Source organism: Boleophthalmus pectinirostris, unplaced genomic scaffold, assembly GCF_026225935.1.
Source record: "Boleophthalmus pectinirostris isolate CB_2022bp ecotype Guang Dong unplaced genomic scaffold, ASM2622593v1 HiC_scaffold_20, whole genome shotgun sequence".
Lineage (NCBI taxonomy): Eukaryota > Metazoa > Chordata > Actinopteri > Gobiiformes > Gobiidae > Boleophthalmus > Boleophthalmus pectinirostris.
Window position 1 is genome coordinate 2,506,263 of NW_026571153.1, and position 24,085 is coordinate 2,530,347.

General features: G+C 40.5%; 1 protein-coding gene across 1 annotated transcript in view; it reads right to left on the reverse strand.

Annotated features, from left to right (window-relative positions):
• The window catches only part of nectin4a (nectin cell adhesion molecule 4a), a 102,612-nt gene that overhangs the window by 42,590 nt on the left and 35,937 nt on the right, over positions 1-24,085 (reverse strand). Inside the window, exons 2-5 of the mRNA XM_055156695.1 lie at positions 22,488-22,679; positions 18,793-18,960; positions 11,126-11,401; positions 8,325-8,445 (exon numbers count right to left, since the gene is read on the reverse strand). Of these exons, the coding sequence (XP_055012670.1) occupies positions 8,325-8,445; positions 11,126-11,401; positions 18,793-18,960; positions 22,488-22,679 (757 nt within the window). The remainder of the gene's footprint in view (positions 1-8,324; positions 8,446-11,125; positions 11,402-18,792; positions 18,961-22,487; positions 22,680-24,085) is intronic.

Genomic DNA, 24,085 nt, shown 5'->3' on the forward strand with positions numbered 1-24,085 from the left:
AGGGGCAAATACGTCGTTTAGGTGGGAGAGATTTGCATAAGCTTTGACATGTTTCCATTCATTTTCTCTGGGCTGAGTCATGAGGGCAGCAGTTTAAGCAGGGACTCCCACACACACACACACACACACACACACACACACACACACACACACACACACACGCACGCACACACACACACACACACACACACACACACACACACAGTTCCTCCAGTGAGTCCTGAACATAGACTGTATAAAAAAAGTGGACTAAGTGAGTGTGACGTCACCCACAGAGATGAAGCTCCTGATGCTCACGGTTACAGGAGCGAATCTGGAGCCAGACTCTAGATTATGAATGGGATTTTTTTGACAGACAAAACAGTGAAGACAAAAAAAAAACCTAAACAAAACACCAGTAGACTCAGTACCACTGGACTCGGCTTGGATGGATTAGACTTGGTATAATATACAAGGGTAGAGGCGAGTTTCTGCTGACGTCATTGTTATTAAAAGCCCGCGTTGCTGCTGGGAAATATTTTGGTCGGAGGCAAGAAACACGGTAGCGTCAAACACAGAGCGTAACCTCGTGTATTTATCCCCGATAATGGTAAATTCCTGCTGCATTATCGGATGCACAAATAGAAGCACGGAAGAAGGAAAATGTCTTTTTCGTATTCCGAGTGAAAAGAACCGCTAACGGTGAATTAAACGACTTTCAAACATCCGCAGAGCAAACGTAGAAGATCCTAACAAACCGTGGACTCCAACAAGTTCAACAACACATCGAGACTCTTGGAGGTTTTCATCTTTTCTGCTGTGAATGGCCCAGGAGTTTCCACCAAGTCATTGTGGATATCGCCCAAGTGAATATTTGTCCAGGTAGTTGGAGATTCCGACCAGAAATTTGGTTTGGTTCACCTTTTGTCGGGGTTGAAAAGGGTGATTTGTCGTCCGTCGATGCTTATGACCAATTTCTGGTCAAATGGTCTTGGGTCGTCTGCCGTTAGAGTGGATCAATAACCGGGATCAATACCCTTTACGTGCTTTCTCGCTCCGTCCGTCATGTTGAATTAGTGTTTCTTGCCGCCGACCAAAATAATTCCCAGCATGCAACGCGCGCTTTTGTCAACAATGAAACTCGCCTATAGTCCTGGTTTATTCCCAGTGACGTCCTCCTGGTGAAAACATGAACTCCTCCCCGGGGATGAAACTCTTTTTGTTTCGCTCATATCACCAGTGAGGGAAGGATTTTTTCCATGTCCATTCATAAGTCCAGCTCTGTTTTTGAGGAGGAAACAACATTATAACACGGCTTAATCCTCACAAGAATCAGTTTTGCAGAAAGAGGAGCGGCAATATAAAACCTTTAAAACCTTTAAACTTGGCCAAACCCATCAAAGTGTAATCTGATTGAGAAACGTGGTAAAAAGTAGCGGCAGATGTGTTTAATCTTATCCTCTTTTTCATCTTCGCGTGAGACGAGTTCTTATCGCGCTTCTGTATGTAAATTAATGTTCCGCACTTTCCAAATCGTGTGCAGAGGCTCCGTGCAACAACGCAGCTGTGCGAGAAGTACACATACCGGAGCAGAAAGTACTCAAGTAAAAGTAAAAGTATGACGTGAAAAATAACGACTTGAGTAAAAGTTTTAAAGTCGACTCAAAATAAACACAGGTCTCTTTTACTTTTCCGTCCTGTTCAAAATATAGAGGAGTAAAAGTAAACAGTATCCACTTTTAAAAGTACTTAAGTGAATTACAGATACCGTCAAATGCTCGTTTCTATGGAGATGTCATTGCTTGGTCTGGAATGTTCCACAGCGTGACTTTAAACAGTTCTACTTTACTTTTATTCAATTAAAAGTGGTTTTCTAGACTAAAAATGCCTCGAAAAACAGTCGTTTCTGAGTGTGAGTGCTCTGGGAGTGAGCCTCTCCGCAGATCTGACCTGTAACTCGGTCCGGTTACGGTCTTTTTTACGTGATGACGGAAAGGTTTAAAGCCACACTGTGAAACATCTCAGACAAAGCAATAAGATTCAGAGTCTCTTTTTCGGCAGAGACGCGGCCGAGGAGCAGCAGCACGATCAACACAAAACAGTAAAATCCACAAAGTGTCACGTTTTAAAACCATTTGCGTCTCTCAAGAAAAACACACATAGCTCTAATTTTCTTAAACTTATCAGGTGACACCATAGAGTCCAATTTCCAAGATCTTTCTGTAACTGTAAACATCTCCATGGAGAAAATCAGGTGCAGATCTTCCACCAGAAAAGTTATACAATGGCCACCTTTGCATGATGTTTTTTTTTTTTTAATTCCGAATGAATAGTTCAGAGTTAAAATGTCCTCCTTTGAATTTTCATGGAAATAATAATCTCTTCCGGCTCCCATTTGGCCCTCGGATTTGTCGTCACGTCTGAGCGTGAAGCGTATTATTATGTTTCGAGTCTCAGGCTCCGTGGATTATGAAAACTTTTAGCGCAGCAGCTGGAGAATTGTCTCATCGCGCTTCACGTCTGTCGGCTGAGGAGGAGAAGGGAAGAGAGTCGGAGAAGGAGGAAGAAGACAAAACCTCAGCCCACTCCCACATCCCGCTCACAAATCCAAACAGACATGGATCAAAGTCCGAAAATCCGTCTTTCACTCGTTCATTCGTTTTTCAATATAAAACCAAAAATAAGAAAACGAAAAAACAACAGTTTTCTTCATTATTTGTCTCCAAAACCAAAATGAAAAAACAGATAATGATTCATTTTTTCAGTTTTCAATTTTGTGTTTAAATGAAAAATGGAAAAAACGAAAACCGGCCGTTTCCCGTTTACGTGACTTCCGTGACTGCGATGCCGGACTATTGCACCGCATACGGACTGAACCAGGACTGATCCAGGACCGGAACCAGACCAGAACCAGACCAGGACTGAGATCAGAACTGAGAGCGGGACCAGAGCGAGACTGAGACCAAACCGGGACCAGAGTGGGACCGGGACCAGACCGGGACCAGAGCGGGACTGAGACCGGGACCAGACCGGGACTGAGACCGAGACCAGGCCAGGACCAGACCAGAGGCTCAGAGCCCACGACAGGGCTGGAGCTCGAAGCTGAGGCTCGGACCGTGCGAAGGCTCAGAGTCAAAGCTTGGAGTCCGCTCTGGTCCCGCTCTGGTCTCAGTCTGGTCCGGGTCTGGTCTCAGTCTGGTTCTGGTCTGGTCCCGCTCTGGTCACTGAAGTCACGTAAACGGCCGTTATCCGTTTTTTCCATTTTTCATTTAAAAACAAAATCGAAAACTGAAAAAAACAAATCATTATCTGTTTTTTCATTTTGATTTTGGAGACAAATAATGAAGAAAATAGCTGTTTTTTTTTTCATTTTCTTATTTTTGGTTTTATATTGAAAAACGAATGAACGAACGACACACGGATTTCCGAAGCCAGGACCGGTGGAACCTGATCTAAGAGCGACACAACGAGCACGAACCGAAACACCAGCATTATTTTGAACAAGAATAAAACTTGATCCAGGAAGAAATTAATTCGTCTTTAAAATCGGAATAAACCACCCACTTAGTTCAGAATTAAGTTCAATTCTGAATAATCATTTTCATTAGGACTTGAGTGTTTACATTGTGTTTTTAACGTTGAATTAAAGTACAAAGCTCAACTACTTTTACTTCTTTGCACCGCTGGTACAATAGGATCTTTTATAATCGTCTGTCTGAACTGCTGTGAACCTGCGTTTTGCCTCTGGGTCCAAACAGGGAAACAGAGACTCGCCCACATGAGCGTTCAGCACCGGTCACTTCCCGTGTGATTGTGTCAGACCATTGCTGCGTTCGGCTCACGACGTGTGAAGAGGAAGTCACTCAGATAAACGTGTAAAGACGTGTTTGTGCAAATGTTTCACTGCTCTTTTACTGCACAAGTCCTGTTCATTTGCAAAGAGGATTAGTTTGCAAAGTTTACATGAGGCTTTTCCAGAGACATGCACATCCAACAACAAAAACTGCAACTGTGTGCTGGGTCCATAGACAAAAACTGTGCAAAAGAAGAAGAAACTCTCACATTTTTATTTCAGTGACGCCACGATGTGACGTTTAGGCTCAGGGTCGGGGTTAGTCTCATGTCTGAACAAAGGCTTGGCCAAAATATCATATTGTGGTGTCACTGAAATAAAAATTTAGGAGCTTCAAAAAACTGCAGTGTGGATCTATTCTTTTTTTCTAGAACTAACCAGGGGTGTCCAAACTTTTTCCATTAAGGGCCACATTTCTAAACACAGACCAAGCAGAGAGCTGATCAAGAGCCGCAGACGGAATAATTAAAATATGTGCATTAAAATATGAGCCAACAGTCTTTATTCACGCTAAGATCCTCAAAACCACACACTAAATATTCAATATTTGCTTTAGAAAGTAGATTTTCAAAAAACTTGCAGTAAAAAGTTAATTTTTAATTGATGTAAAGTCATTTGGGCCAAGTCACCTGGAAGCCTGAGGGCCAAGAAAAATTTGTCCGAGGGCCGCATTTGGCCCACGGGCCGTAGTTTGGACATGCCTGGTCTACTATTCACTACTACTACTACTACTACTACTACTACTACTACTACTACTACTACTACTAGTTCTATTCACACATCAGGACTACACCAGGTCAAATCAGATCCAAATTAGGGATGCACCAATCCAGCCTTTTGGTTCCAATACTGATGTCGATACTTTGGCTTTTTTTTAATTTTATTGAACACCTTTTCATTTGCATTGACGATGTGGCCAAGATAATAAAACAGCACAAACATAAAACACTCACACGTCAATCATAACAAGAAACGGTGAATAAAAACACGAGACAGTGAAACATTTGCAGATTAAAGATGTAAAAGTGTTAAAAGTGATTGAGTTTTTTAAAGTCGACAGGTAACAGATAAGGCAAAAATGAAGTAAACCAAAGATGTTCATTTTGTCTTCTTATGTACTTTAACTTCTTAGTGTTTTTTAACTTGTTGATGTTTCTGAGATGCAGCAGCCGAAACATGTCAACAAGGTAAACGCACTTTACTGTATTTAGTCTAGAAGTTAAAGAATGAACAAAGTTTTAAAGTCTGTTGAAGGTGTCACCTGCTGCAGACGCTTTGAGTATTTAAAGTATCTGCCCAAACCCGATATCAACCGATACCAGGACAAATGTGTTTAGTAACTGTTATTTATAACTTTATGTAACTACAGAAAAACTTAACAAGGTGTTTTGGGTCGAATTTGTCAAAATAAATCGTCTTATTACACTAATTTGTAGAGAAAAATGACCTAATATCTTGAAACTAGGAGCTGGACTGGCAATCTGTGCGTTCTGGAAAAGTCCAAAACCTACTAACAGCAGAGGACACAGTTACGATAATTTGCCGTTTTGCGAAGCGTAAATTGCACAGGCCCAAAAGGCGACAAAGAAGAGCGGGTCATTCGTTGGTTTCAACACGGGTCAAAGAAGTCGAGAGAAAGGTGGATGGGAAAGGGTTAAAGATGAAAATGTCACTTTGAAATGACGTGATTTAGGTGTTTTTGTTAATAAATAATCAGTAGAAGTAGTTCATCTTTGTGTGTTTTCTTCAATTATTTCATTATTGAAATGTATTAATTATTTAAATGATCAACCCCCCTTCCATCATAGGGCTATTTGTGGTGGAAAAGTCCTGTTTTTTGGTCCCAGCCCGTCCCTGCTTGGATCTGATATCCATCCATACATGAAATTTTATTAATCGATCGTCGAGAGAATTAACGATCAATTATCGATTAACCATTAACGTTTTTATATAATGAGTATCATCATCATTATTACTAATCTACATAAATAAATTCAACTTTACAACATATAAACCATCACCACACTAGAGCCACATCAGCCCGTTTGACATTAGAATATTTTTAATGCAGATTTGCACAAGTAGAAACGAAACTTAAAACTGCATGGATAATTTGCATAAACTAAGAGAAAAAAACATATATAAATACTCTAAATACTCCAGAATACTCCAAATACTCCAGAATACTCCAGAATACTCCAAATACTCCAAAATACTCCAAAATACTCCAGAAATACTCCAAAATACTCAAAATACTCCAAAATACTCCAAAATACTCAAATACTCCAGAATATTCAAAATACTTAAAATACTACAAATACTCCAGAATACTCCAGAATACTCCAGAAATACTCAAAATACTCCAAATACTCCAAATACTCAAAATACTCCAGAATACTCCAAAATACTCCAAATACTCCAAAATACTCAAAATACTCCAAAATACTCCAGAATATTCAAAATACTTAAAATACTACAGAATACTCCAGAATATTCAAAATACTCCAGAATACTTAAAAATACTCCAAATACTCCAGAATACTCAGAATACTCCAAATACTCCAGAATACTCAAAATACTCCAGAATACACCAGAATACTCAAATACTCCAGAATACACCAGAATATTCAAAATACACCAGAATACTCCAAATACTCCAGACTACTCCAGAATATTCAAAATACTCCAAATACTCCAGAATACTTAAAAATACTCAAAATACTCCAAATACCCCAAATACTCAAAATACTCCAGAATACTCCAAATACTCCAGAATAGTCAAAATACTCCAGAATACTCAAAATACCCCAAATACTCAAAATACTCCAGAATACTCAAAATACTGCAGAATACTCCAAAATACACCAGAATACTACAGGGAGAAGTACTTGTACCACAGTTTGGACTTTTGCTGAAGTGTGAAGGGGAAGTGGGCGTTCGTGGCACATTTGTCTGTGTGAATGACGTGACCTGTGCAGTCAGTGAGTTCAGCGCCACAAGTGCCAAACTTTTTACATCGTCGGTGCGGAAATCGTTTTTGTGTAGAGAGAATCGATTTAGTGCTGCTTCGACACTTGGACTGAAAACAAAACCGTGACAAACCAACACACCCTCATATAATTAAGCATAAAAACACCAACATGTGCAAGAGCGTTTCATATTCTTCACTTCTGACTTTGCTGCTCTTTGCCGTGAGGTTAAAGGTCGTCTCACTTTGGCAATTCGTGCCTCAAACTGAGAAACTGCAGTGAAAATGACCACATTCAGGCACAATTTTCACCCTGAGTGGTGTTTACCGTAATTCCCCGAGCGCATGAAGGCAGCATTACCCGGTCACACCTCGTCATTACAGTAAAAACCTTCCCCCCGCCGCCCTGCCTCGTGTTTACGCTCGCGCTAATGAGAGTGTTCAGTGTGGGACAGCGACAGGAGCCGACAGGAGCAGACAGGAGCAGACACCAGACAGGCGAGAACGGGAGAGGCAGGTGTGTGTGTGTGTTTTACCTGAGCAAGGTGTAGAGAGGGCGGGGCATGTTTATGTTACCTTTTACCAAGTGTAAAGGTGGGGGGCGGGGCTTGTGTGTGTTTGACCTTTTCCAGGTGTAGAGGTGGGGGGCGGGGCTTATGTGTGTGTCTGACCTTTTCCAGGTGTAGAGGTGGGGGGCGGGGCTTATGTGTGTGTGTTATGTTTTCCAGGTGTAGAGGTGGGGCGGGGTTTGTGTATTTTACCTTTTCCAGGTGTAGAGGTGGGGGGGGGGCTTTGTGGTGGCAGGTGTAGGTGGGGGTGGGGCTTGTGTGTGTTACCTTTAACCAGGTGTAGAGGTGGGGGGGCGGGGCTTTTGTGTGTGTTACCTTTTCCAGGTGTAGAGGTGGGGGGCGGGGCTTTGTGTGTGTTACCTTTAACCAGGTGTAGTGGTGGGGGGCGGGCTTATGTTTGTGTGTTATGTTTTCCAGGTGTAGAGGTGGGGGAGGGGCTTGTGCTGTGTTTTTATGTTTTCCAGGTGTAGAGGTGGGGGGCGGGGGCTTTTGTGTGTGTTACCTTTTTCCAGGTGTAGAGGGTGGGGGGCGGGGCTTATGTGTGTGTTATTGTTTCCAGGTGTAGAGGTGGGGGGCGGGGTTTGTGTTTTTTACCTTTTCCAGGTGTAGAGGTGGGGGCGGGGCTTATGTGTGTGTGTTATGTTTTCCAGGTGTAGAGTGGGGGGGCGGGGCTTGTGTGTGTGTGTTACCTTTTCCAGTGTTAGAGGTGGGGGCGGGGCTTGTGTGTGTGTTATGTTTTCCAGGTGTAGAGGTGGGGGGGCGGGGCTGTGTGTGTGTTACCTTTGAGCCAGGTGTAGAGGTGGGGGCGGGCTTGTGTATTTTACCTTTTCCAGGTGTAGAGGTGGGGGGCGGGGCTTGTGTGTGTTATTTTTCCAGGTGTAGAGGTGGGGCGGGGCTTGTGTGTGTTACCTTTTCCAGGTGTAGAGGTGGGGGGCGGGGCTTGTGTGTGTGTTACCTTTTCCAGGTGTAGAGGTGGGGGGCGGGGTTTCCTCCGCTCACACACTTGAGTGACGCCTTCTCCAGGCCCTGGTGCCACTCGTCCTCTTTGAACCCGGTGATCTCGGCGTGAGGAGGATCTGACCAACACAACACACGCGCGGTTAGAGGCTGAACAACACTCTGTTCCACCTTGTGATGTCATCATGTGGTAATACAGGAAGTGCTCCACTGTGTTTTTGAACTACACACACCTTCACCAGAATCATTTGGATCATTTCAGCCCTGGAATTTCTAATCTGTACTGAACAAAAGTTACACAATGAACCTTTAAATCGTAATACTGAACCTTTAACATTTCTGATTCACAATAACATAAAGGAAAAACAGTAGAAGAATGAGTAGTAGGAGTATTAGTATTAGTAGTACTAGTAGTAGTAATAGAAGTAGTAGTAGCAGTAGTAGTGGCAGTAGTAGTAGTAGTAATAGTAGTAGTATTAGTAGTAGTAGTAGTAGTAGTAGTAGTAGTAGTAGTAGTAGTAGTAGTAGTAGCAGTAGCAGTAGTAGCAGTAGTAGTAGTAGTAGTAGCAGCAGTAGTAGTAGTAGTAGTAGTAGCAGTAGTAGTAGTAGTAGTAGCAGTAGTAGTAGTAGTAGCAGTAGTAGTAGTAGCAGTAGTAGTAGTAGTAGCAGTAGTAGTAGCAGTAGAGTAGTAGCAGAAGTAGCAGTAGTAGAAGTAGCAGTAGTAGTAGTAATTAAAAACACAATTTAGTCTAGATTTAGATTTATTATTTTTAGAATGCAATTTTTACTTTTATTTTACTTTTATTCACTTATTCATTTTATGTTTTGATCTTTTGATTTCTTTGTCAAGATTATTCCATAAATGAACTCTTCACAGAGATGAGGAAGAGAGGAAAGGTTTATTTCTGTCCTGTCAATGAAGACTTATATATATATATATATATATATATATATATATATATATATATATACCTGAGTTTAGTCCCTGGTTTGGTTTTATTTTGCTTCTGCTTTGTTTCTGTTTTTACTACCAAACCACCCAATGTTCAAACTTTGCGTATCTCCCGTACAACATTCATAATATTATTTTTATTTCTACAATCTTCCATCTGTAGTTCCTCATATTTTGTTGTCATTTCAGTTTCTGCGTCTGATAAAAATCTTTCCATAGAGAATGAGCCAAACCTTTTCATATAAGCCAGACTTTGGTGGAAAGGTCCTCTGGTTTGGTGTTGCTTTGATACCATTTTTTGGGGGATCCGATACTTGGCCTTAGAGTACTCGCCGATACCGATACCAGTCCGATACCACATAGAGTGAAGAAATAGACTAATGCGACTCAATTTTGCTATAGTCCAAGAGCAATCAACACATCTACAGAAAGACTAAAAGCTCTAAAGAAAATCTAGAACAGGGGTGAGAAACTGAAAATATTGTGGAGGCCAAAATGTTTAACTCAATTCTGTATTAAATAAATATTGAATTTATATTGTATTTCTTTGTAAAAAAAAAAAAAAAACAACAACAAAAAAACAGTAAACATGATGAGTTTTAATGAGCTGGTCAGACTAGAAAGAGTTTATGTTCTGACTAAGTGAACATAAACTCATGAAAAAGTGAGGCTGTCTTACAAAAAATGTCATTTAATATGTTTATTTTGTAATTCCAAATGGATAAAACCAACAGTGAGAAAAGATGTTCATCCTCAGAGCTCTTGGTTAATTATGTAGAATAAAAACAAAGTCTGAGTTAGTGCTGTTGTCGTTGTTGTTGGGCTGTTTTCACTACAAATTTCACTCTCTGAATTTCAACTGCTGAATTTGAGGCCTTGAAAATATATGTGCTGAATATTTAAAAGGCGATTTTTTTTTTATATTTATAATTTTTAAACACTTGTAATATTTCCTCATCTGAAATCCAGATAAAAATTATTCAAACACATTTATTCAGAGTTAAAAATTCAAATTCAGCCCCTTTTAAAATTCAAAATCTGATGAAGCAAATAATCTTTCATAGTTTCTGTACACTTTGTCTCCAACTCCTGAAGCTTTAACATTTGAGAGAAGTTGAAATGCGATCTGTAATTCAAGAATCCCACGCGTTTCAGAGCATGTTTGTAGAAGTTTAAACTGTACCGGTACAACAGGATGTTTCTATAAAGAGACAGATTCTTTGCAGAGAGCGTTCGATTTTATCTCGCTGCTGTTCTTGTGATTTCATTTCCCCAACGAGCGATTTCAGTTCCCCATATTGTACAGCTCTGAGTAACAGGTTTGAATAGTTTTAATAAGAAATTGTACTTTTCCGAGAACTAAAGCACACATTTACTGCTACTTGGGTAATATTTTGATTGTTGTAACAGTACTCTTACTCGAGTAAAAGCTTTGATGAGCTTGTAGAGGTTTAAACTCTGTCGTTTCTATAAAGACACAGATTCTTTGCAGGGTGCATTCCATTTAACGAACTGCAGTTTTATGATTTGATATTTCCGCAAACTCAAACAGTGATTTCAGCTCCCGATATTTTATCGCTCTACAGCGGTGGTACAATGACTACAGGTTTGAGTAACTTTAAAGTACTTTTGAAGCACACATTTACTGCTGCTTGAGTAATATTTTGATTTTGAAGTAAAAGCAACAGGGATAGAATTACAAGCACGAAATGAAAAATTACATTTACGCTTTCTTCAGTACGAGTATGAAGTCACAACTATGACCAATAATTAGTCTTAGTACATAAACTTAAATATCGGCTGAATTTGGAAGCCAGAAACAACTTGTAGCCTCCACATTGACTCACAGTGCACCACCATCGTGTTGGAGATGGTCTTGGGTCCGGTGAAGCTCTCGTGCCACACCAGGCAGTCCAGGCTCTTGCCGTTCATGCCGCGCAGAGGGTAGAGCGAGTACTGCGACGTCACCACGCCGTTGTCGTAGGTGCGGTTGGTGGACTGCCCGGTGAGCTCCGTCTTCCAGGACAGCTGAGGCGTGGGCTGGGCGGTGGAGCGGCACGTGGCTGCGACGCCGTACGAGCCCTCCACCAGGACCGCGGGCTCCAGCGACGAGATGGGGATGGCTGCGTTGGGACAGGAGCGAGAGGTTAGTCTGGGTTAAAAAGTGAGATTAGTAGAGACGCCGTACGTGATTTTTACCATCCTAAAACATTAGAAAAAAACAGAACTAGTTTATTAGTGGTCCAAGGTTATTCCTGATTTAGTTTATGCATTCTGAGCATCCTAATTATACCACCGCTATGAGTTTATGAACGTTTGAATGTTTGAAAAACAAATTTGTTCAAAAATAATTCAGAATTGTCATGGTTCATGTTTTGTAGTCATTGTTTTTGCTTATTTTGATATCTTTTTCCTGTAGTGTAGTGTGCCTTTAGTGTTTTATTTTGACATTTGTCCTGTCAGCTTGTAGTTTTGAGTTTTACTTCCTGTCTTGATTGTTTGCCCTGCCCTGATGTGTTTCACCTGTGTGTGTGTGTGCATTTATACCCTGTGTTCTCCTCTGCCCTTTGTTGGTCCATTGTCTCGTGTCATGGCTGTTTAGTTCAAGTTTTGGATTTTTTTGATTTGTCATTAATACTTTGAAGCAGTCCTGCGTTTTGGGTCCTCCTTCTGTTTCTACGTGACAAGAATCACTTTAACTATGTGTTTCATTGAAATATGTAAGATAAAATCCTGAAATAGTTGTGGCACATTTATTGAGAACACAGATTCTGAGCTTTTTATTTACATATAGATGAACTAACTTTCATAAAGCGTACAGTTCAGGGGGACGTTCCAGCTGATTCCCTCTGCAGTGGTTGTGTGTATCAGAGATGGTCAGGAGCTGGAGTACAGGACACTGACTGACAAACTTTGTGGAGAGGTTCCAGGCAAAACATCTGCTCCTGAACTTTAACTAGACCAAGAAACTGGTGGCTGACTTCACCATCCAGGGCCATGAGGTGAAAATACTGACTGATACTTGTTTCAGGCTGGACTGGAGGGACAACGGTAACGCTGTGTACGAGAAGAGCATGACTAGACTCGACTTCCTGAGAAAGCTCAGGTCTTTCACTGAGTGCAGCAAGTTCCTGGAGATCTTCTCCCAGTCTGTGCGGCCAGCGCCCTGTAGTTCACTGTGGTCTGCTGGAGGAGCAGCACCAGTAAAAGGGACATATTTCTAGAACCTCTTCACGCATGATTTTGATGAGGGAACAACATTATAACAGGTTAGAAAAAATACGTCGTCTTTGTACTGCAAATTTCTCTGATCTGGCCAAGATTTTAAAACTTATATCAGGTTATTCATCCTGTTTTCAGATTTATTATCGACTTAATAGTTCTGAGATGCTTCATTCTAGTCTAGAAGTCGTTTATTTTAGGATATTAAGAGTCACTGATAGATGACTGATAGATTTCAGTGTTTACATCTTAAATTTTGTCCAAGTTTTTTGCAGTGTAAATGCTAAAAACGCTCCCTAAGATCACAAAAACACAACAAGGTAATTCTGAAATACAGTAATAATCATTTTCAAATCAGCAGAGCCACTCCTTCACTTCTACACGAGACACATGTGAAGCTTCTTTTTGAACTTTTGAATTTGAACGTTTGGAATTCTGGGAATTTCTGCTGAGGTATTTCCACAGTCTATATGCAAACGCTAACCTAGTTTTGAGTAAGATCACACAGAGTAACTTAACTTAGCCCTACAAAAACAAACCGCCCCAGCTGTCTTTCCTCGCCCAAAGCCAAAGCTCCTGTATAAATTATGATGTTTGTCACGATACTCACGTTTCAAACTCAATTTCAAAACTAAAGAGTAGACTCAAAGCTGATTCCAATACCACGAATATAAAATAAAAACTCTTTCTTTAGACAACAGAATGTGATTTTAAACATTTTCTTGTATATTCCCGTGTGATCTTAAATCCTTCCAACGTTTTATAGTCCTTCAATCGTCCAAGTAGGTTCCATGTGATCTTAGGCCACGTTCAGACTGCCCAAGTGACCCAAATCTGATTTTTTGGCTCCTATTTTCCTCTATAACGATAGTCTAAACGACACAGATCCGATTTTTTTCAAACGCGACCCAGGCCACTTGGATATGTGCTCCTAAAAGCGATACATGTCAGATTTTTTGACATGCGACTTCAATCTGAACGGTCAGGTCACATTCATCCCACCTACACGTCAGGTCCAAATTGGAGGAACCGGGCAGTTTTTCAAATGTCCGAGCGCGGCTACAGTCGGTCCCGACTCCAGCGAAAAACAACGAAAAATAAAGACCCTGCGAGTCAAATACAAGGAGGATAAAGACTCAAACAAACGAAGCGGCCGTGGACGTGTAACCTGAACATTTTACCAACAACTGGACCGGATTTTGGGAGACTTCTGAGCACACTTGCTGCGTGTGACGTCGTCGTGTCCTCCAATGCTCATGCGGGACACTTTTGGGGCGTTTAAAGTTCACAACGGAGATCTACGGAAGCCGAGAGGGGTCACAACAAACGCAAACGCCGCAACAAATACAAATGCCACAACACGACAAAAAAAGCCACAACAGAAATGACCGCGAGACTCTATTTTAATGCAAACGCCGCAACAAATACAAACGCCGCAACACAAATGCAAATGTCGCAACACATTAAAAAGCCACAACATATTAAAAAGCCACAACAGAAGTGACCGCAGGACTCTATTTTCCGACGGACCGATCAAGCGGCAAGTGAAAAAGAAGAACTACAACATGAAAAGTAAAGGAACGGAGAAGTTGGAAATGTAAGTAAAAGTAATTTATTGTTTTATCATTATTCGTTTCACGTTGTAGTTCTGGTGGTGCCAGGGAGTGTAGGACCTTATAAATTAGACAAGTCCTTTTGAGTTTGACCATGTTGCTAAAATCCAGAAGCCTGTGCTTTTTCAGTATGTGACAGTGGTGGTGGGAAATGGGTTTTTTGTCAAGTATTTTTAGACCTCGTTTATAGAGGTTTTCAATGGTTTTAAGTGTTGTGGGGCAGGCAAGAGACCAAGTAGTTAAGCAGTAATCGATGTGAGAGATAATCATAGAATAGAAATAAGTTTTAGCAGCGTTCATGTTTAAGTTATTCCTGATACGACGGAAGTTCTGAATGTTGAACTGGATAACCTGGGATACTTTTTTAACATGACTTTTGAAGGATAGTGTTGAATCTAGAATTACTCCGAGGTATTTAAATTCTGAGACCAGATCAAGTTCAACTCCATTAAGAAAAACCTTTGATTGCTTCAAATCGGTGTGACGTTTTGAGAAGTACATACAGACAGTTTTTTTGGTGTTTAGCAGAAGGCACGAATCCTTGAGCCAGCTATGCACAGACGATAAGAAAACTGTGAGGTCTTGAGTATAGATGACTGCATCATCCGCATACATCTGTGAAAAATGTATTTGGACAAGCATTTGGCAAATTATTGATGAAGAGGGAGAATAACACAGGCCCAAGGATTGAGCCCTGTGGGACACCAACATCGGAATCCAACAAATGATTGGTCTGTGACTGTCTCCAAGAAATCAGTAAGATTTTTTTAAAGATATTGTGTAATGGATGTTCCAAAACCCAAATTGTGCTTGTTTATGTGCAGAAAATACAATGTGAATGAGATGGGCCCTTTAATTTCTGTCCTGTGAATGTGACTTCTTTAGTACTGATGCCTGCTGAAATGAGTATATAGTTTCAATATTAGTTTTAGCGTCTGATTTTCGATACGTCTGACAACCCTCGTATAAACTGTCCCAGGGTAATTGATGATGTTCAGAAACACACACACACACATAAGTCATTGTCGTCTTGTGATTTGACAGTTACACATTCCTGGCTAAAAGGTCGATAACACTTCCAGTCTCGTCTTTTGTTTAGTGAAAATACAAACGCAAACCACAAACACACGAGGAACAATGAGCTGTGACAGGGCGTCGAGTGGAGCTGGCACCATTCTGAACCAAAGCAGGGGATCATGAAGAAATCACCGATATGATACATACCTCGATACAGTGAGCTTTCGATTCGATACGGTTCAGTACGATATTTTTAAAATCAATTCAATATGAGTCAATAAAAAAATAAAGGCTAAATCATGGCTGTGAGACAAGGGAGTAGGTTTGCACAGGGACAGTGGGGACACGTCACAACTAATATTTGGGGAAGACCTGACCAGTATTTGCCATTTTATTTTAATAAACAAAAAGATACAAAAAATATACAAAAAACCCAAGGCACTCAATGGTTAAAATAAAATGCCTATATTCATTTAAGTCATAGGCTGAAACGCGTCGGGACTTTGTACCATATTTTCCGGGCTATTAGACGCGCTCTTAAGCCTCTAACCGCATCAAAAAACGACCGCGCGCCACAATCCAGAGCGCCCCATACACGAATCCACTCGGGTGTCCCAGTACGACTTCAGTAAACTACAAACACACACGGAGCAGACAGCGACCGCACGGCGAAAAACACCCACAGACACACTCATCACTCCACGCCGACGAGGAACGGAACGGAGGAACGAACCGAAAAAGCCACGAGCGCGACGTGCCGCTTCTAGACACGACTGAACAACTGAGTCACTGCGAACACGCCGACAATCCGTTGGTCCCAGACACACCCTCCCTACACGCACAACTACACGCCACAACTGAACAAAGCCCAGAGTCACCGTGAACGAACAAACAAACAAAACCACTCACCCATCACACTGTTGGGTTTCATTTAAAGTCCCACACAGTTTATTTGTGAAAAAAGTTCGAAAATAGACCATTTAATGACAGTGCGTCTTATAATCCAGAGCGACTAATAGCCCGGAAAATACGGTAAATTGTCCATTAACACATGCCGTAAATTAGTATAGGCATTTTATTTTAACCAGTGAGTGCCTTGGGTTTTTTGTATCACCACTGAGTTCAGTCTACTGTGTATTATCCTCTGGAGGTCCAGGAAGAGCTTCTTTTGAAACCTTTTTTTAAACAAAAATATACATTTATTCCATTATTTTTCCAAACTCAATTAATTTATTTATTAATTTAAGACGTTTTAGTTCACATTTTGTTTATTAGACGTTCTGAGATGTATTCAGTTACATGACGACAGGGTTACTCCTGCCGTTGTTTCATTGGCTCTAACAGAGTGATGTCATTAGTGGAGTCAGGAGCCTAAACTGGGGAAGCGGCAGGACAGGGCCGCACCTGAACATGTCGTCTTGAGCAGGCGTGAGTGAAGACGCTGCACCAAACTCTGAAAAACTTTTCAAAAGGAACTTACTCGGCTTCATCTTCAGTTAAACTCGTCTCATAATGGGCCCTACTCGTGCACTGTGAGACCCCGACTCTACTGACGATATTCCACGGAAAAATGTACGGACATGACCTCACAAATATCTCATCACCAACAAGCAAAAGGAAATCTGCACAAGCCTCTACATCACTGTTCTCCACTAAACCATGGGTGTCAAACATACGGCCCAGGGGCCAGATCCGGCCCTCTGAGACCTTTAATCTGACCCTCGGCTGATTTTCTACTAAAATATTTTAATTATATTTTCTACTAAAATATTGGCAAAATAATCTGTAATTTCTTTTTCACAGCACAAATGAAGACTTGTCTCTTTCCAAACGCTCTTAAAGGACGATCGATTTGACTGTTGACCGTGACACCCTCATCAGAAAAATGTCCAACATGAGAAAAGTGGAGCCGAGTGCAGGATTTTACAACAAAAATGGACTTATTCCTGTTTACAGACAAGTTCATGTTCAAACATTGTGTTGAAATTTTATTTTTCTTAAAGTTTCAGGTTGTTCATAATATTATAATATTTTATAAAAGAAAGAGTTCATCAATTAAAAAAGATTTCTGTAATAGATTTGTGTTTCTCTGCACAAATATTTGAACTTATTGTTATTTTTGGGGTTTATATGACATGAGTTTTCTGATCCGGACACTTTGGGATCAAAGTCGGTTGGACACGACCCCCGGAACAAAATGAGTTTGACACCCCTGGTTTAAACAATTATCTTAGAAGAACAATGGACACAAACCTAAAAAATGAAATCACCTCTCACTTATTTTGGACCTGCTCAGACTCTGTGTGTTTTTTGAAAGAATTTATAAAATGGGGGGGTGATGATAAAGCTGAGACCAAACCTACGCCCTTGCTGTGACACTAAAAGTCTTAAACCAATATTTGTGCGAAGTTCAAATGAAACACAAACATTTTAATCCTCAAAACAACTGACAACAAAACAACAACATCTGAACAAACAACAAAACTGTAGCTGTAACAAAATAATTTAGTAAAATATACCAAAAAATACTCGATACAGCAGCCCACGATATCGATACTGTATCATCACATTAAACAATACAATACATCAATATTTTGATATTTTTGCACAGTCCTACTATTAACCATGACTTTATGAAGTGTGCTGTCATCTGATGATAATTCTGATAATCAGGAAGTGTGTGTTAGCCTGCTAGTTGCTACTGTGACAGCAAAAATCCATTCTTGTTTCTAAAAGTTGCCTCAGTGTGATGTCACAGAGATAAAGGGGCAGTCAGTGGAGTGTGTGGATTCATATAAATATCTTGGAACAATCATTGATTAAAAATTAAGTTTTGATGATAATTGTTCTGTTGTGTGTAAAAGAGGCACCAGCACCTTCATTGTCTGAGAAAGTTTTCCTTTTACCGTGTAGACAGAACCATGATGACACTGTTTTATAAAACATTTATGGAATCAGTTTTAATGTTTTCATTGGTCTCGTGGTTTGGGAGCGTCTCTGATAAAAACAACAACTCCCTCAGTCAGTTGGTTAAATGGGGGAGGAGGTGATTGTTCATCCTCAGAGCCGCTGGACTCTCTGTACTCGAGACACTTACAGACGACGTCCCAGAGGATTTTAAGAGACGTGCAACATCCACTGAACTCAGAGTTTCAGCTGCTTCTCTTTGGTCTGAGGCTTTTAGTCCCAAGATCTAGAACAAATCGTTTTAAAAGGAGCTTCGTTCCGGCTGCTGTCGTACTTATGAATAAATTGTAATTTATTTATCTAAGATTGTGTGTTTTTAACATATTTAATATTTATTGTGATTTTAGCCAAGCGTGATGGATGAATTTAACTAATTGTTTATGGAACAAACCATTCTGCACTGGAGCTCTGTAACACTTTATTTTGTAATTGTGTTTTTATACGTGTTTTGTGGATGAATGAAATGTGAAATGTGGAACCTGCCTCTCAAATCTGCAAAGCAAATTTACCTACAGGTACGAATAAAGCGACCTAACCTAACCTAAGTTGTGAAAAGTGTTTAGAATTTCAACATGGTGAATAATAACAATGCTCTGAATGCTTAAAGTGACTGAGGAATAACTTCGGACCACTGCAAACTGTTCAAAATGTTTAAAAATCATGTAGATCCACTGAATAAAAGTCGTGTGTCTTACTCCAGACGGTGAGCTCCATGTCCTTCTCGAAGTTGCCCAGGGGGAAGGTGCTGATCTGGCAGGTGTAGAGTCCGGCGTCTCCGAGCTCCGTGCTGGTGATGATCAGAGACGAGTCCACCATGGGGTCGCTGTTCTTGAAGCGGACGCGCCGAGACCACGCGCCGAACGCTGCACAAAAACACAACAACACACTCGTTTAATGATCTAAAACTGAGTGATAACTAAAACAAATGCTGCAGCACGTCCTGGACTTGGTAATACTTTGACTGTAATGTTCCACAGTGTGTCATTAATCTATTTTGGATTTATTCAGTTGCATTTATTGCTCAAAAATACCTTTAAAAACATGAATTCTTAGGCCCAAAAACAATTCTACCTCTTAATCCGAGGGTCTCCAACCTTTTTCCTCTGGTGAGCTACTTTTTTTGTCATATATATTTAATTTAATTTTAAGTTTTTTTTCCCTATATTGTGGTCTTACGGCCACACAATAATGCCACAAAATATACAAGTATACAAATGCCACATTCCCAAACCCCGATTTGCCCTCCCCACACCCACCCTTAACAGACGCTGAAAGAAAGGAAAAAAAATAAAAAATTAATAAAAATTAATAAAATAATAATAATAATAATAAAAAAAATAATAATAATAATAATAATAATAATAATAATAATAATAATAATAATAATAATAATAAAGAAAATTAAGAAAAATTGAGCTACTTTAACAAAATAAAAATGCCAGAGAGCTGTTCGTTTTGGCAGTCGCAGAAAATTTTGAATATAAGAGCCTTAGATGAGGTACAGTTTGATGCCTAAAACATTTACACAACTGTTTTGTCCATTTATTAGTGCACAAAGATAGGCAAAGGAATCAGAAATATACAACTACAATGGTCAGAGGCATTTAATTATGTAACATTTTAGTTATTTAGCACAATATGTGTGATTCAGAAACGCCTTGGCGAGCTCCTTGGAAGAGGGTGGAGAGCTGCTGGTGGCTCCTGAGTTTAGCCTAAAAGCCTTCGCCCTTCTCCTTGATTTTGTACGTCCACACAAGACAAAGTGGTATCACAATTCTCTTTAGCCACGAGGGGCAGGGCGAAGGTGAAGGGATGTAGACTCCTTCAAATGGGGCTAATCCAGATGCACACTTCAGACCCACAATCAGAAGATCTTACGATAAGGTCATAAAATTATTCCTGTAGTGTTTTTGTTCACTTTGCACCACTGTCGTCTGCTCAAAGTGGAACAGTCACGTGTTTCTGATTGTCACGTCTCCATCTGCATTTGTGACGGCGCACGGCCCAGTCCACCTGCTCTGACTGCTGCTGCTGCTGCTGCTGCTCTGGGGTTTTGTGTGAACTTTACCAGAGGACGTTTGACCTGGGACATTTTCTCATTTTCTCTGCTGCTTGCCTTTTGGGGTTGTATTCAATCAATCAATCAAACGTTATTCACAGAGCGCTTTTCATACAAAAAATGCAACACAAAGTGATGACCGCGCTCAGCAGCTGTGAGGGCAATGAAGCAGATATGGAAATATATGATAAAGAACGGTAACAGTTCACTGTGCGGTCTTTTGTTTCAGCCTTTAGCTCATTTAACTAAATAAAAGCCTATAACTACAGCATCGGTCAGTCCAGGTCAGTACAGTGGCCTGTTCATTAAAGGGCCGTTCACACCAAAGCGTCAAAAAACTCCTTGACGTCTCTATTTGGAGCCTTTGCATTTGAGTTTAGACGCCCCCGACGCTCGTCTTTGACGCCGTGGACGAACGGGACAAAAATACTTGACGCGCGTCCGTTGCCCTGGAAACAAGAGCCCGGTCCTGGTCTTTTCCCGAAACAATGTCAGACCAGACTGAGAGACTTGAGTGTTTTTATGACATAAAACATCAGAGGAGGAGATCGACTCGACGACTGGAGCGAGTTTATATTTATACTCCACTAATGACACTGGATCAGTCCTGGTTTAGTCCTGGTCTAGTCCCGGTCTAGTCCTGGTCTAATACCGGTCTAGTCCCGGTCTAATCATGGTCTAGTCTCGGTCTAGTCCTTGTTTAGTCCCGGTCTAGTCCTGGTTTGGTCCCGGTCTAGTCTCGGTCTACTCCCGGTCTAGTCCTTGTTTAGTCCCAGTCTAGTCCTTATTTAGTCCTGGTCCGGTCCTGGTTTAGTCCTGGTAGTCCTGGTAGTCCTGGTTTAGTCCTGGTTTAGTCCTCGGTGATTGTGGTGTATATATTTATTCTCTGTTCATGTTTGTGGTTCTGGTTCTGGTTCTCGGGTTTTTCTTCCTGATAATAACGTCGCTGCGTCTCTGGATACTCGTCCCTGATTGGTCGACGCGGCGAGTCTGACGCCAAAAGTTCAGCATTTTCAACTTCTTGACGCTGACGCCTTGGACGCGCGTCTAGACCGCTGACGCCAAAGACGCCAAAACGCTCAAGACTCACCGCGTCGACGCCAGATTCGCGCCGCGCTGACGCCGAAGACGCGCCGCAAAAACGCAGGACGCTCTAGTCGCGCGTCCACATCGACTTTACATAGAAACTGGACACTTTGACGCTTTGGTGTGAACGGACCTTAGAGTCATTGAGCCACTGAGCTTACAAAATGCAACATCGCTGAATAATAATATCTCGGGCCTGATTATTTTTACTAAATAATTCTTACCTAAATTACCTACAATGATTACGTCTGGTTTCTATTCTTTTTTTTTTCTGTCCACAATTTAAATTGTGCTCCTCTGTGTCTTTTATTTATTTTTATGTGTTTTTATTGGTTTTACTGATTTAATTTGTTTATTGGTTTATTTATTTCTATTCTATGATTTTGTTTTTATTTTATTTTACTGGTTTTATTATTTTAAGACTAGTATTATTTTAGTAGTTTATTTTATCATCTTATTATTGTTGTTATTTTTATGTATTTGTGCAGCACTTTGGAAACAGTTTGTTTGTGAAATGTGCTATAAAAATAAAGTGGATTTGATTGGACAATAGGCACACACTTACACGTAAATATGTGCATGCATTTTGATATATTATGTGTATATATGAGGGATGTAACAATAACTGCAATATGGTGATGTCGTATGGTCAAAGTTCTCACAATAATATCGTGGACCATCACAATATATCAGTTTACTAAGTCTCTTTGCTTAAATGAAGAGTTATGGTGCAGCAACAGCTAAATAGAGACAGAAGGAACTACATAGACCATGATCCTTTGCTCCATTTCAGTGCAGACGACAAGAAGAAATAACAGTTCTAACACTTTTAAGTCTTAGTTCTTTCGATTAAAGTCTTGTCGAGGCATTTTAAGAGGAAAAAGGAGCAAATTAACAGAAAATATCGCAATAAATAGAGATGTATATCGTGAAAATATCGTACCGAGAGATTTGGATATCGTTACATCCCTAATCATGAGCTTTCCCACGATATCGCAATAAATATCGTACTGTGAGGATCATACCGTGAGACTTGGATATCGTTACACCTCTCATGGACACCCAAAGAAGCTGGCCAAGTTTGTTATAATATCAGGTCCATCACCACTGAGTCATTAATTTAATGGCCTGACAGATTCAGTTTTTGGTTAAAGTCCAACAAACAGAAACAAAAACATCACAGGTCAGTATAGTTTGAGTTGTCATCTACATTTCACAGGTTAAACGGTTCCGCGTGGGTCTCACCGGTCTGTCCGTTGAGGTGGTGAGCCAGGATGATCTGCTCCTTGTTGCCGTCGCTCTTCTCTTTCTTCCACGTCACCTGGACGATGGTCTCCTCCTGGACGGGCTTGTACACGCAGGGCAGCACCGTCTCCTGCTCGGCCAGAGAGCGCACCGCGTCTCCGGGGGGAACATCGCTGAAGTTTGCACTCACCTCTGCAACACAACAACACGGACAAAAGATCAGAATCAGAATCAGAGTAAAATCGAACAACTGACCAATCATCTGACGCTCTGTTACTCAAGTGAAGACGCTTTCACAACACTAGTTTGATTATTTGGTTCGCACCAGAAGAACTATTTTATTAATTGTTCTTCTGTAGTGTATAGACTCCAGTGTGATCCTTTCACACCTGGAAAACCAACCAAAACTGGTCTCACTGACGTATCGGCCCGGTCAAGCAGAAGTAAACAACAAGGCCAAAAATTCAAGTTAATTCATCTGATATAAAAATGTATTGAACAGATACATATGTACTCTAGTTTATGAAACTGTTGACCTTTTTTCTGTACCATTTTTGGTTCTAAAGTTCCATATGTTTTAAACAGACCATGTATGAAACATGGAACAAAAATTATTTCCCAAATTTCAAAGACCCAAAAATCATGTAAATAAATGGATGTATTTCATCATATCTTGTGTTATTCCATCTTTGAACTGTTGATGAAGGTACATGATTTTAAAAAAAAAAAGTATTTAAAATGATAAAAATTTGCTTGGAAGGACTGACATATTTTATAGAAATAGTTTCCTTTCATTTTGAAGTAATATTAAAGTATTTGGGAGAAAAAAGCGACAAATGATGTAAAATCCTGCACCTTCTACTTGTTTGTACAATTTTCCCTCCGTTACTTTTCCCTCCGTTACCATGACCTTTCTTAATAAAAAAATCTCATGACTCAAAAAGTAAGAGGTTTTTCAACCTAATCTTGTACCATATGGTAGAAAACTATATGAAGCAAATATTCAAACCAGTTTGTTAAGGATATGTAAGTGAGAACCAAGAGTTATCACTGTTTGGATTTATTGCCCAAAAAGTGCTGCATATTTCATTCCCTCCGTTACCAACATGAGTTTTTTAATTTTTTGTCAACAACTTGAAAGAATATCACAGGTTTAACTTGACCCTGTTGGAGTGTAACTCTTTCCTACATTCTGATACTTTACTTATTTCAATAGTTCCTCTAGTTTCTGAATAAGAGACATTTGAATGTCAGAAACTGCCCCTGTTTCCCTCCGTTAACACTTGACCGGACACATATATCCAAGACTGGTGCGCTTAATTCAGAAGTCTGAGCCTGCCCTCCCATGATGCATTTGGAATAGTTGGTTCGGACCTACTGTCTCTGGTTTGGACCTGAGTACACGTTCTCACCAGAGGGACCACACCAGAGTTTGGCATTTAGTGCGGAGTCAAGCAGACCAAGACCACCTCTTATTTGAGGTCTCGGTCCACTTCATTCAGTGTGGATCCAAGTGCGACTGATGCTTTCACACCAACGAAAACGAACCCAACTAAGAGCTTTTGGTTCGAATGGAACATTTGGCGCACCAACTGCTG